At 36.4% G+C, this 15979-nt stretch overlaps 1 protein-coding gene across 1 annotated transcript in view; it reads right to left on the reverse strand.

Annotated features, from left to right (window-relative positions):
* LRCH1 (leucine-rich repeats and calponin homology (CH) domain containing 1) overlaps nucleotides 1–15979 on the reverse strand; it is an 80483-nt gene that overhangs the window by 63314 nt on the left and 1190 nt on the right. Inside the window, exons 2-3 of the mRNA XM_009322846.1 lie at nucleotides 7614–7758; nucleotides 4387–4513 (exon numbers count right to left, since the gene is read on the reverse strand). Coding sequence (XP_009321121.1) covers nucleotides 4387–4513; nucleotides 7614–7758 — 272 coding nt within the window. The remainder of the gene's footprint in view (nucleotides 1–4386; nucleotides 4514–7613; nucleotides 7759–15979) is intronic.

Consider the following 15979-nt stretch of genomic DNA (forward strand, 5'->3'; position numbering starts at 1 on the left):
GGAAAGAGACAAGAGAATTAAAAAGGAAGTGGGGGGGTGGGGAGGAAAGGCTGGCAGTGTGTAGCCTCAAAAACAAAGTCCACTTATAACCTTTCAAAACATCCTCAATAAGACTGATCTGTTGTGACAGCATGTCAGCATTCACAAGATCTCTAGAGACAGTAGTATCCTTTATCCTACCAAACACTGCAATCCAACATTTTTTCATTACTTTGTTTGAATAGCTGCGGAAAACAAAGACCTATAGCATTATTTCTAGTTATACTTATGGTCTTGACTATTATTAGAATTCATGAATGTGTATGTGACAGAGACAGTGTTTATCTTTCCCATTACTTTGGCAGTAATGGTAGCAATACTATCAAAGTCAAATGACTATGATTTTCAGGCTAATAATTTTTTAAAGGAACCAGATAACCAGCAGTTTGGAACTTCGCTTCATGGACATCTGCAGACAACTGAAGTGAAGTCCAAATACCTACTCAAGTTCCAGGGGCTAGTGTCTGCTGAAGGTCAGACTTCTTGCATGAATTCTATTTCATCCTGCCGTGACAACACAGACACAGTTTCTCAAGATTAATGTAAGGCGTATTTAAATTTAACATTGATTTCTGTGGCATGAAGCTCAATGGCGTGAAAACAAACAAAAACTATCAACATTTTTCTTTTGCTTATGGTAAAGTTTAAATGGTCTTAAACCAATAAAATTCAGCATAATATAAACATAAAAACAAATATTGTGCTCTGGCTCTCTATTAACATATTTATTGACACACAGGAGTTTATCCAAACCATCCAAATTGAGGTAAACTTCCTCCTTACATCCATTTTAAAACTTGAGACTCCTGACTAAGCTGTTATTCCTAAACAGCACGTGGATTCTGTCAGAGCTTGTGACATACAAGCCATACTGAATGGTAAAAAGAAGTTACATGGTGCATGAGCACATGGATCCTTTTAGAAAACAGAAGGCAGCAGGTCCCACTTAGTCAGACTGCTGGCCCAGATTAGATGAATGAGGTGAAGGACCTAAATCCCATCTGAGAGATTTAAAGGCTTCCAACATGAGACAGGAGCGTCCCAGAGATGGAGAAGGCTGTTCCCTGAAGAAGGCGGAAGTGCAATACTGCCTGATAGGATGGAGAACAGAATTTTACTGTACATCTGATAGTTTTGGGTGCAATTAATGAGTCATCTCTGCCCAATTACTTTTCTTTGACGGAAAGCAAGGTTCAGATTATCTTCACACCAGTTTTGCACTCATCCTCCTGGCTGGCAGTAGCGGTATGATCGAGTTATGCAGCTGCAAATAAAAGTAAGTTTCCCAACCAAATTTTGCAAATACTTTTAATATATTCTGCAGGTAGAATAATTTATGTTGTTTTGATGCTTGTAAGATAGCTGTCAGATCAATATAACCCAGAACCCTAAAATTTAAAAGAATACCTGAAAATTTACTGCATGTAATATCTAAGCCATTCTATGCCACAAGTATGAAATTTACGTAAATGTATACATGTAATAGAAAAAGAATCGCCTACCCCATTTTGGAGGAGAGAGGGAAAAGAGTAGTTAGTTGGAAAGATGTGACCTAATTTGCAGCAAACTATGCTTGTATCATTCAAGAGCGACTACAGAGGTAAAATCTGTTTCAAAGAGTTAGGTAACAACCAACAATTTGCTATGTACACACAGATTTTACTGCACGCAGCCTGTGAAAAGCTGTAAAGCACTTTAAAAACCTGAGGGTGCTTGGCAAAGTCCTAGTAATACAAGAACTGAATGCAGTCAGGTGGCATCTGTCACTTCTCAGGACCGATTCCCTGGGCCAGCTGAGCACCAGCACTGCGTATGTCCCAAAACAACAGCATGCGCTGCCAGAGGGCTGGGTGGTGGTGTCGCTTGAAGGCCACATGCTGTTCAGGCTGGCATTGCTCTCACACAGCTGAATGTTTTGTACAACAACTGCAGCATGACTTAATCTTTGTTTTTTTCTTCTTTTTTTTTTTTAACTCATTTTAGAACAATGATCACCTTATTATCTAAACTGTATTATATTATATATGCCAATACAGATACTGGCTCTCAATCCTACCACTATTTGCTTCTCCCAATACATCACAGTTTAGTCATTTACAGCTAAATAATGCAACTCATTTCACTGGAAATGTATCGAACACTTATGGTGGCATCAAACTAAGTAATCAGGTCGTCTGAACAGAACCATGCCCAATTTAACAAAAAACTTGTTATTCATTCCCCCCCTGCCCCTTCTAATCACAATGAACTAGCATCAGACCTTCTTCAGCTTCCATAATTCTTCTAGGCTACCAAAGTGACATGTTGCTATAGCCTCTCATTTAAAATATTTTTAGAGCAGGAATTGTTGTGTTCTTCATGACAAAGAGTAACACTGAAATTATACTGTAACTGCAAAGCAATATGAAAATCCAGTATTCCAGAAGTTAATTTAAACATATGATTTGTTTAAAAAAACCCAGACAAACCCTATCTCCTTTGAGTATAATCTACACTGATCTTCAAGCTTTTAGTTTTTAACTTTTCAAAAGTCTAAAGTAAGGATAAGGGCTACTATTAAGCTAAGTACAAACTCCTACTCACAAATGAAACACTTCCAGCATCAGCAATGCTAGTTCACCTTACTGAGAGGGTTCAAACTTGAAATTGGAGGGGAAATTAGATACGAAAGCATTTCAGCAGCTCTTTACTGAAAACATTACCACAGACCTCAGTTAATACAAATAAAATGGATGATTTTGACCAGACAGAATCAGGCCAAGTCTTTCAATTATTTCACATGAGCCCCCCACCACTAAGCTAGGCTACATTTAAACTAGAAGCGATCAAGAGCTAACAGGTTCTAATCTTTGTTTATTATCTATTCAGTCATCCTATCCCCTAAATTAAAATGTGCTTAATACTATTCAACTTGAATTGTATCTAAAACTGGAACCATAATCTTTTATTAGATCTACTATAAGCACAACAGAAACAATGCTATAGCCTAACACACTTTTTGGAAGGTTAATTAAATCAAAACCATTTCAGTAATCTAATTAAACCCATTACACACACACAAAACCAAACCTATTTAATAAGATGAATTAATAATGCTCACCAAACAAAATAAAACAAACTTGACAGTCTTTAGCGCAGGTATAACCCAGAAAGGAAAACGTAACTACCCCCCAATCCTCACCAACAGCCAAATCAGTTGTAATAAATAAAAGCCTGATACCACAGGATGCTGTACAAAAAGAATACTAGAAGAAAAAAAGCCCCACAGTTGCCACTTCACTCCACAAATGAAAAACGAGTAGCAGGACTGGGGCCTAAAGCAAGGTCAGCTCAATTTCTGTAACATAATTTAGTAGAGAAACTACTGTTATAAAAATAATAATATGATAAGCAGGCATTTTCAGATACCGAAAAGATGTGCAAGATAAATGCAGTCAATGGAGATATCAGCAATTGGAAAAAATTCAAATATCATTGTTTTACTATGCATAAATTAGCAGTGTCAAAATGTAGTTTATTTGTCAATTTGTATCTTAAGAGATCAAGGTGAACAGAAATAACCAGAAGACATAACGCATATGCCACAGAGAATTCAGAGTCTCTACAATACACAAAAGAGGACAATAAAGGGAGAGAAAGGGAAGCACTCTTACATACATTTTCCACATACAAACTTTAAAAAAAAAAGTGCAATTAAATTAATTTTAAGTTAAGGTACCAAATAATTTTTTGCTTTTCAGATTCTCATTTATTAGACAATATATTATAGATGATCTACTGCTTGCAGAAACAGTAGTCATGTGGACAGCTTTGAAAACAAGAGAAATATAATTGTTTTGTAAATCTGTTTAGATGGGTGTTGCAGGAAAGGAAGGTTGCACGACAAAAATAGTGAAATAAAATTAAAATAGACTGAGAAGACCAATATCACTGGTGGAATGCAATGTGGTAAGCAGATAGTAATAACACAGAGAAAGGAAGCAGAAGGGGAGGGGGATACAGCAGGGGACACAGCTTTGCAGAGCCTGATGCCAGAACTAGGGACTTGAGACAGCAAAACAGAGAACCAGTGCAGGCAATGAGTAAAACTGGTAAAGATGATGAACTTAGAAGCTGAGTTTTGAATGAACCAAGGGCAGTGATGTTGTTTAGAAGGGTCCTGAAGAACATAAAGGAAACTATTATCGTGTAACTCCCCAACACACTTGAGAAGTTCAAAAGCTAACTTTTTAACCTGCATTATAGTATTAGGCATTTGTTCAAATATACTTGCAAAGTGACTTTTACTGTTTCTAGTTAAATACAAACGAAGTCAAAATAAAAAGTAAAAAAATATCAGTAACATACCAGTTCCATTAACTGTTTTAGCTGACCTATCTCTTCTGGAAGGGAACCTAGCTTATTGTTACTTGCAATTAAGACTTTTAGAGGAAGACCACACAGGCAAGCTGGCAAAGAAGAAAGCTGATTTCGACTGCAACAAAACAAAAAAAACCAACCATTAAAAACACCAGTGACGTTCTTTATACTCACATAAAGTCTGAGAGTTGTAAAATTCCTTCATTTTGATGGGTCAGATTTTATGCAGATAAAATTTAAATTTTTGAATGGCAATCATTAAGAAAACACTTGCACATCAAAAAATATCTGCATTATTGACTAAACAGTATTGTGGAATATTACCACTCCGGAAAAAATGCATTGTATCAGTTTAGTAATATTGTAACAAGTCTGGTTGTCACCTAGAACAGCTGCTTCCCTTCCTAATGAGTACAAGAAAGTCAACCAAGACAGTATTTTGCAAGTATTTAAACATTCCTATGGTTTTATGTGGCAGTATAGTGGATGTCTTTTGTTCCAACTGAAAGACAAATAAATAAATTACAGATAAAACAGTTGTTTTCTCAATTGCTGTAAAGCACACTTATAGTTGAAGACTACTTGGTACTTGTTGTTCTATGATTCTATGATACTAATCCAGGTAAATATAGCAAAAAATTCTGTGACCATCAATGGTTCATTTATTTCCAAGACTCATATTGAGCCATTTAATCTCTCTGTCTTACTTTTTCCTAAAATTGATAAAACTTTAAGTCACTGACATGTGCCATTTTATTCTTCATAACATTTTGGGGGGGGAGGGCGGGAAGGAGTGAGCAGAAGACTTTCATGAAGAACAGTTGCAAGGAAAGGCAAAATTTGGTGGAAAACTTTCAAAAGATTTAGGTTCTCATTCTAGTAACAATTACTCAGGAAGCTAGAACTTAAAAGATGACAAATGCCATGACCCTTTGTGATCTCCAGATGATTACAAATATTTATTTCTTGTGATTTGTGGACCAATTCCCAGAAGAAACTTTAAGCTAAACAGAAAAACATATTAACTACTGTCTTTCCTAGAATATTTGAAGGTTTTCTTGAAATATAACTTCTTCTTTTTTATGGGTATTAACCTGTAGGAAAACAATGAACAGTAACTTAAAGTGGCACTCCAGTAAGAACCATTTTAGTTAACCAACATGACTGTTAAGGCTCCAGAGAACAGATTTGCATGACTGAACTCTGAAAACAGATGGCAAAAATTGTCCTGTGTAATTTCAGTAAGAGTTGCAACACTGAATTGAAAGAAAAATCAAAATTCCACAAGTCTCAAAACATTTCTTCTTCAACTGCCAATCCAGTGGTCTGCTACAAAACTGTATATAAAAACATGTATTCATGCTCCACACAACAGTCTCAATGTTTTACAAAGCAAACTATCATCATATCTCTGTTACACAGGCTGGGAGACAGACAGGTATCAAATAACAAACCCAAGGATATTAAAAATGAGAAATCCAACTACTAACCAGCAGTAGTTGAAAAAAAGAATCAATGCTTATTGTGGAGTCAGGATTCTCAATTCTAGTGTCTTTACAGAAGACCAAGGCATAACTTATTCTAAAAAATAAGTAGAAATAATCTTTTAAGTTCTTGAAGAACTCAAATGGAGGAAGCCTAGAATCTAAAAAAGTTACACTATGCAGCAGATCAGACACCAAAAAAAAAAAGTAAAAATAATTTTTAACTTCTATAGAACTCAGAAGCAACCCACTAAGAGATAAGGAACAGCACATAACCAGGGCAAGTGAGTAATAAATCATCATTAGTTTAAAAGGAATTTCTTTAAATAAAACATGAACAGTATCCACCAAGGCCCAAAGACTATGTATATCTCTCAGTATCACTTTCTAATTCTATTTAACATATGGGCTCTGCTGGTAACAGGCAGAAAAATATTCATTTTAAATCTATAATATTTTTCTTGCCAAGAAGCAACACGGTTAGCAAGTCAAGGATATCTTTCCTTCTTCTACAGACTGCTTACTGTGTTCAGCTAACACGGGGGAAAAGCACATCCGAGTGAAGAGGAGATTTTAAACTGAGGGAAATGACATCACTTAGTAAAGCTTGAAAAATTTCCGTTTGTTTTGATTGTTTAATTTACTGTGATATGTGATATTAACTCTGTAACTATTCTGGGTTTGTCATGATTCAACAAATTCCATCACTGCATTGTGTTCTAATTCACTAGTTCACTAAATTGCGTTCTAATTAAGTTTATTCTAATTCCTAAATTTACTAAGATATTTTATTTAAACTTAATAATCTCATCCAGTCTTAATTTCTTTATGTATATCTAACAAACACTATTTCAAAATTTCAAGTCCTATTCTTTCCATGTGTACAGATATCAGGACACATTATTCTGTTTCAATTTTTAGAGCCAAAATTAGTGTTCCACAGTGGCCAAAACTGCAGTACAGTAACAATACAGCAAGGCCTAAGAAACATCCTCAGTGTTTACAAAACTGATAACCAAGCCTGTATACCTTGAATTTAAAAGCCCAAGAGCCACTTTGCCCCCTGCCCAAACCTCATTCTCACAAAGAACAGATTATTACATCTTCACTCAACCACAAATAAACCTTCACATCTTGTCCCAACTGAAAAAGTGCTGACATTCCCTCTCTCAAAAGTAAATGTGCATTCACCTGCACTTTAACCAGTAGCAATTCTCTATACCAATTAGTATTCACGCACAACTTCTCATGAAAAAGACACAAAGGTGACTTATTCTTTGCCCCTTCCTCCTAAAAAAGCAGTAACTATACTTCTTGCATAATAAGAGGATAGTAGTGATAAAGTATCACACTTTTCCTCTCCATTCCCCATGAAAAGAAATTAATCCTCTGTCTCTGTCCCTCCATCTTTTTTAACTACAAAAAGCATGTCAAGCTTCACAAAATTTATCATCAGAAGGGAATTAAAAGAAACCGACTGTGCTGATGTGATTAGCATTCTGAATTTGCTAGAAGAATAAACGAAAGAAAGGTCTTTCCTTAATTAGTTTTACATTTTGGCCTTTACAATGCCTTCATGCAGAGCTGTACCTACAGGCAATGAATTTTTGCACTACCGTTTCCAATAAAATGAAAAATGTAGTCTGTTGTTCCAGAAACACATAAAGTGCAGACAAGAAAAAGCTTTTCACATTTGCAAATAAACAGAAAATGTGGCAAAGTTAAACTTACCTCAAATTTAAGTAAGTTAGCATTTGCAAGTTCACTATGGCTTCTGGTATAATTTTTATACAATTGTGGTATAGATTTAGTGTTTCCAGTGACACGAAATGGCACAACTCCGTAGGAACCTCAGTTAATCTATTCTTGGATAAATCTGAGAAGAAAAAAAGAGAAGGTACAGTTTTTGAACCATCAGAAAGATACACTTTGAAAAGCTATGCTTCTTTATTAAAATAAATTATTAAATGTAATCCTACAGTGAGACAGCAAATTAAGCCAATGTTTTTATTATGCAAAATACAACTAGTGCTGACCTTTACAATTTTGAAATGGAACAGACTGCATATAAAAGAGCAAACATTCAATTAAAATTTATTCAGTCTAATAAAAAGTAATTATTTGCAGGACTCAATATGCTGAGGAAATACTTGCAAACAGAATCAAGTATAGATTCCAAAGCTCATATAATATACCCAGAGATCTAGCTGATACACAGCTAGACATCTGCAAATAATGATAGTGTTCAGAGAAAACGAACAACAAGGATTATATCTTTAATTTCTTTTAAAAAAAAATTTAAAAAGTTCTTCAGGTAACACTTCAGACTGACCTGTATTTCCTAGATCTCAATCAATTATTATAAGAATGTTACGTATAATAAATGCTGAAGACCTTCAGGAATGGATTTGATATACAGTGTAAGTATATACAAGGTAACAATTACGGATTCCAAATCCCCCAGTTGACTGCTTGTACCCGCAGAACAAAAGCTTTTGATTTTTAACCAGTTGTTCATCCTTTATTTCTCATTTTAAGCACACAAACACAAAGGAAAATCAGTAGGAAGAAACGTTACTGAGCTTTGTTCCTTAACTACCACTGTATGAAAAATGAGGTATCATAATACTAATGTGAGCTCAAATCATAAAGTAATAAAGCATGCCAGCGTTCAACAGCATTAATTGGGTTCAAATAAATGTTTAAACAGTGCTGCAGAACAAACATCTCATCATCAGAAACCGCACAAATGCCACCTACCCATACCACCAGATGGATAACCTGATCTGAAGAACAGTCACCTGTTTTAAGTGGAAGGAACAGGAATGTACCTGGGCGAAGAGTGAGAGGTATGAAAAGAAAAAAATGGATCTTGATGATCTCCTCGCTTCTTCACTGCTGCTATTTTAAGCCTCCTCCCTGATCCTTCAAAGCTTATTTCAAAGCTTACTTTCTTAAACTACATAAAAGGAAAAGCAGCCAAAGTATAGTAGATACATTTCCAGAGCGCTGATGAGCTGAATCCTCTCTTTAAGGCCATAAAGCAATTTTTTTTGCTTTTGTGAACAAACAGGCAGAAGCCTGAAGATCTTTTTAACTTCCCTTGCAGTTCCAGACTCATCAGTTTGCTGCACAGAGGCACAGCTTGAGTTCAAAACTATCGTCAGTAGGAAGGAAGGATCATTTTTATTTTTGTACCTGTCTCCTGCAATGCGAGCTGAAATTCAGTACACTCTGTTCCCTTTGTCAGATTCCACTTTGCTTCACTTCATTGCTTCCGACAAAAAGGTGGTTTCATTAACAGCTTGAGTTCAAAACTATCGTCAGTAGGAAGGAAGGTTTTATCATTTTTATTTTTGTACCTGTCTCCTGCAATGCGAGCTGAAATTCAGTACACTCTGTTCCCCTTGTCAGATTCCACTTTGCTTCACTTCATTGCTTCCGACAAAAAGGTGGTTTCATTATTCCATCCTCTACCAAAACAGCAATGGCCTTAGTGCAGTAACTGAGAGCCAGTCTGCTGACCCAAATGCCGGTATAGTTGAATTGAGCACCTCAACCAAAATTATTCACTTCTAAGTTACTACACAACAGCAGTACTTGAACTGCTCTGCTTTCTCTCACCAGGCTTTGATGGTAGTTAGATGCAGCATTACCTCAGCTTCTCCTTTTCTTCACTTCTGCCATCAAACTAAAGCATTCCCTATTTGAGTGAATGTTATTACTGTTTGTCCTGGTTTCGGCAGGGATAGAGTTAATTTCCTTCCTAGTAGCTGGTACAGTGCTGTGTTTTGGATTTAGGATGGGAACAAAATTGATAAGGCACCGATGTTTTAGTTGTTGCTAGGTAATGCTTACACTGGCCAAGGACTTTCTAGTTTTCCATGCTCTACCGTCTGAGAAGGCTGGAGGTGCACAAGAAGCTGGGAGGGGGCACAGCCAAACTGGCCAGAGGGACATTCCATACCATGTGACGTCATGCTCAGTACATAAACTGGGGGAAGCTGGCCGGGGGGGGCCGCTGCTCGGGGACTGGCTGGGCATCGGTCGGCGGGGGGTGGGCAAGTGTACTGTGCATCACTTGCTTTGTGTATTATTATTATTATTATCATATTATTATCATTATCATTTTATTTCAATTATTAAACTGTTTTTATCTCAACCCACGAGTTTTTCTCACTTGTGCTTTTCCAATTCTCTCCCCCATCCCATCGGGGGGGTGGGGGGAGTGAGCGAGCGGCTGCATGGTGCTTAGTTGCCGACTGAGGTTAAACCACGACACTGTTTCAAAGAGGGAGAAAGCTCTTCAATGTTCCTGTTTCAGTGCTTTAATCCTCTACTGTTTTCTATTTATCATGAGAGTATTTTAATCCTCTAGTGTTTTCTATTTATCATGAGAGTATTTGCTTACTAACATGGCATTCCAAAAGAATTACTACTGGTTCCCTCTCTTGCTGCCTTCCTAGTAATGTTTATTATCAGATATTAACAGAGGACTGCCATGCTATAACTTTTTGAATCATGCAGGGGATCTTCATATTTTACAATTCAATTGCAAAGAAAACCTTCCCTTTTTTTAAACCATGCTTTTCTGCAGTGACATTACCATGTACATACTGCTCATTTCCTCCTTTAAAGGGGAAGGAGCAGCAGGATGCAGAAGACTGAACTGAACTTTAAGGCCTAGGCTGAAGACAACCTGCATGGCACTGGATGGTACATGGAGAGTGACATCTCATCCTTCATCTGATCCTTCTCAAGTGATACACAGATCAGAAACTGGGAACACAAAAATGTTACTTCTTCCCAAGCTACTAAAACTGCAGCCTACCACCTAAACTCCATCTTCATGCCTATTCTCGTTTACCTTCACATCGAATAAAAGGGACTGTTGCCACAACATTTGACTTACCCTTGAAAAATTCCAGTACCTCAAAAAAGTGGAACAGCAACTAGATTGACCCTGCTCCTATAACAGACATTACTATGACAGTAAAATGCTTTTTTAGGGTTTTTTTATTTTTATTTTATTACTATCCTTTGTTCTCAAGGGCTTTAACTCTGTTAATCTGAAGAAAGACAAAACAAAAAAAAACGCAGATCGTAACAGGCAAATTCCTTCCTCTCATCCTCAGGACCATGGGTTATAGGACACGCTATGTACACAACAAAGGAATTAAAGAATTAACTTACAACAAAGGAAGTCAATTATTTGTTATTGTCTAGTTATCACAGTTTAAGATCATTTCAACACTTTTATCTGTTGTTGCTTTCTAAATAAGAAGAAAAATATTCACAGCATAAGGCAGAGCAATAAAAACTATACATTTTATTTAATACCATCGTAACATAACTTAATAGGAATAGCAGAAGTTTGCTACTATAATTTACTGATAAGAGGCATCATTACTACCAAATCTGAATGTCTTTGAGTGACATGGAATCTGACATACAGAACGCTCGTCATATTTTTTAACTAGTGGCAATATTTTTTGCCAAAAGACAGACTTCCCTGATCAAATGGAAGCAAAATAAAATTTTAAAAAGACATGGTTTTTGTTCAATCCTAGAATGAATGTTAGCCTCTGAACATGATGCAGCTGTGAAGAAAGCCTAGCAGCTTTCAGATGTCTCTGAAAATTCCATACAGAAAAGCACATGTCTTCAGAAATGAAAAGTAAGGAAAACAGCCTGCATAACAATTTTATGCTGTACCTTAAAAGCATATGTAAACAAGTACAGAAACCCCTGAAATTTACATAATTATTTTGATATTACTTTATACGAAGGTACTTTTGCTGCAAATTACTGCATCTTACAATTAGTCTATGTATTTCAGGTTTACTCTGATATTTAAGTTCTAGAACAAAATACAAGGGTTAAGCCTTAAAGAAACTGCAGAACCTTTTGAACATACTGAGGAAAACATTACACATGTATCTTGTTTCTGTTACAATTCATAAACTTTCTGAAAAATATTTTGCAGAGACTTTCTTGGGTTCATTATTTAGGAAAAAAGAAGAATGCAGAAACCAAAATTTTAAACAACGTCTGAAAATATTTTTAAAATACAGAAATAATTAGTTGGCAAACTTTTACTTTCTTACTGTAATTTTTTAACTCTACACTTCCCAAACCACTAAGATACATATCCCCCTTGCTTAATGAATTTCAAGAATAACGCTTCATTAATAGTAATGAAGATCTTGTACAGACTAGCTTTTGCTACAGAAATGGAAATGAACAGAGGGATGGAATTTGCTGGTGTTTAATGTAATTTTGATTAATTTGCTTATACTATCTAACACAAAGGCGATCTAACAAATGAATGAATCTATGATGGCAGAAGTACATTTCATGGTTGCCAAGACAGTATAGGTAGGTTTCACCTGAGATGACTATTTCTTGTAACTTCCATTATGAAACAGGCAACACAAATATAAACAAATATGTGGGGGAGGCCATGCGTTGGAGTGAGCTTTTTGTTTTAAATGAAATACACTATCCATTCATTATTTGTGACATCAAGACATTTTCAAACTACATCTGGCTTCACTTCATCTTTTCCTGCCAAGAAAAAGTTTGTTAAAACTCCAAAATAAAGTAATGGAACACAAAAAAATAAGCAAGCCAGTTTAGAAAAATATTAGATGGAATCTTGATCTATAAAAGAGTCAGCACAATTCTGGCGCAATGACATGGCTTTTGTATGAGAAATGTTACTATGTTGGAAGCTAGAGAGGAACTACACAAAATAAGCACTTCCTTAGCTGGGAGTGAACAATAAAAAGCAAAAAGTTCAGACTGGTAAATAAGCATTTAACAGAAGACTCCAAGCCTTGTTTGGTGACTGGCACACTGCACAGCCAGGGTCCACGCTGCCATCACACCAGTGATAACTGACCCCATCCTTGGGGCAAAACCTTTCAATCCCTGTAGCTCTGAATATGTCTACCACAATGAAGTACCACCACTGACTAGGATCTTTCTGACTTCATGCTTTACAGGCAGATTACCAACTGCCACTATACATATATGCACTGCCACTGCGGAAACCAAAATGGCATTGTCAAAATAACCAGAATAATACTAGAAGTCATATAGTTACATTTCTTTCAGTAAAGTTACCAAAGTGCTCCAATTTTCCTACCTTCCAGTTAGTAATACATTATTAAATAAAAATTGCAGACTATTCACGGGCGAGCTAAACAATTCAAGCCTTTAAGTCAGAACAGTAATTCATTAAATAAATATGCATATGCACTACTACATCACAAATCTTAGCCAAGAATTTTAATGAAAGCAGTTTATTAAGAAGCAGTGATTTACAATTTTCAGATTATAGACAAAAATCACTATAAATGTATGCTTCTAACACACAAATCTACAATAGGCAAAAGTTGGAATTGTGCAAGTAAGCATCTATCCACCACTGAGGAGGAATTTTTTTTTATTTTTATCTCTCTCTCTCTGAAACAGAACAAATATCTGTATTTGATATGGAATTCTGAAATCAAGAAATTGCAAGGTAAAAAAGTCACCCGAACAGCCTTAACTCCAGCCCACCAATTTCCTATTTTTGTACTCTTCAGCACTTACTGAATAAAAGACAGGAATTATTTTGAAGAAGCTATTTGCATTTGTAGTAAGATACCATTCAAGGTATTCAAATGAGATGTCTGAATTGGATTTGACAAAGAATTCAAGCAATTCACTGTAAAAGCCTAAAAAAGTAGTAAATTTAACCATAATTTCATGGGAAAATGATGCAAATAAGAATGCTAGGAAATACATAAAGAAGTCTATATATGACATGACACAACTGTATGGATCTTTACCTTTTATACTGTAAGTTACCCATATTTTTATTAGGCTTTTAGGAAGCCTGTATTTCCGTATTAGCTAGCTATACCTTCATTGATAACTGAAGCCACAAACTGATGGCACTATCTCAGACAACTTTTGAAATATCTACTTAAGTGCACTTCAGACCTTCAGCAACACTGTATCCCACCCATACTTGCCTTGGCAAAGAAGGCAAGTGATCTATTATCACTGTAAATACACTTATCAGAATCAAATAGTTAATGCTCTCTAATGAAGCAATTCATTCTAGCCTTTACCCATTTCCCCCCCCCTAAATGGTAGGAAAAGGCATCATCCCGTAGACAAATGCTATATATTAGCCATGAAAACACTGTAATGCAACTATAAAATGCCACATGCTGCCCTACAACTTGTCATTATCTAGCATAGCAGCATACCTCGTCTCAACTACTTGCCCTCTCTGCCAGTATCACTGAATAATGTCCTGGATGTACAGCCAGCTTTTACTGTAGTCAGCAACTTCTACCAACAGTGATGCTACACAAACAAAAAAGAGGCAGCAAAAACCTCCACTGACTCTGGCGTTAAATGTATTCTGGTTTGTTCATGACAATTATGCCACAAAGAATACATGCCATTTCTTCACTAACAGACATTTCTATTTAAGCTATTTAGCTGGCAGAAGAACAAGTAACAGAAGACAAAGAATGCCCAATAAAATAAAAACAATTCTGCTTCCATATAAGAAAAAAATATAACATAGTAGTGCATGGACTCAAGGTTTTTCATTCTGAAACTACAACTTGTAACAGATTGACAAAAAAGTAGCTCCAATGCTGATTCCCAAGAAAGTCATCATTACTGATGCAGTAACATATAACAGTAACATTTAGACGTTGATAAACATCCCTGAGTCTAGATGTATGATTGATGACTCAAAACTTGTAGAAAGTGAATCTATCCCAGGCAGTTCAACATAAAAATGTACAGACGTTGCAAGAAAAATATTTTGAACAGATTATGAAGTGACTCTGCTGTTTCACACACTTGCTAAGCACTACTTTTTGGAGCACTGTCAGCATATTTTTCTTTTCCATCTGTCTCCCATTGTTAATTTAAGAATTAACATTAAAAATCTCCACCTCAAAGCCACAGAGAAATTAAGATTACACTACAGGTGTAGCAAATTTCAAAGTGATCATACATGTACTTTTGTATCCACTTTTCTTATCATTACTATGATTTAACACATTCAAAGTTTCTCCTTTACCACTGTGTTTGTGAGTTCTCTGATTCTTCCCTATTCCACATCTTGACATAGCATTATAATACTTAGGCAAGCTAAAGAGCTAATGCTAGCGATATATAACACAACACTGTCTCTTCTGTATCTCTGATGGTCAGAATGAACCCAATTTACTCCTTGTCAAAGTAACAACTGTAATAGTAATCATACATATTCCCCACAGTTATCAGAGGGGACCTAAATGGGGGGTTTAGAGGGAGAAAAAAATCCACGACTGAAAGAAACCAACACCTGCAGAATGCATCTCAAAGTCTGGCAGAGGTGTCGCCACTAGAGGGGGTCCTGATCTCACAGGCTTGGCCAACACCCTGTAACGGCGTTTCTCAACTGTTTCCTTCTTTTAGAGACCACCCGCAGCATATGAAAAGGACAGAACTAGGAAGGCACACCTCACAACCCCCCGGCACTCCTGTGAACCTATTGCCCACCACAGTTTTCAAAATATGACAGATGAGGCTACTCACTTGCAACCATTACTGCAGGAAACAAATACATAAACTGATACCTACTGAAGTCAAGCCCTTACAAAAAAACCAAAGCCTATTCTGAAACAGTCACATTGAAGTGTTTTTCCCTAACCTTCCTTTGGGTGATGTAAGAATCTGAGGTATCTTTGAGCTCTCTGTAGTTACAGCAATACAACGTTTGGCCTATTTCAGACAAAAGTAGCAATAAAAGTAAGATGACACATTTGACAAAGACCCTGCTTACAAACTCATTCCACCCCAACGACCCTCACCTACCATTCTACTTCATCCGCCACGCCATTATAGAATACATAGCTTGCTTTTCCACAGTGCCCTGTAACCTCACAATAAAGCACAGCCATGGCAAGCATTAAGAAACGTTCATCCTACATTTCTTTTCAGGTAGTGCACTAACTGGCCTGAAGCAATCGAACAGTATAAGCTACCTCTCCCAGCCACCGAAACTTTGAGCAAATGTCACTTCAGGGTCTTCTGCA

This window comes from Pygoscelis adeliae, unplaced genomic scaffold (assembly GCF_000699105.1).
Source record: "Pygoscelis adeliae isolate BGI_AS28 unplaced genomic scaffold, ASM69910v1 Scaffold74, whole genome shotgun sequence".
Lineage (NCBI taxonomy): Eukaryota > Metazoa > Chordata > Aves > Sphenisciformes > Spheniscidae > Pygoscelis > Pygoscelis adeliae.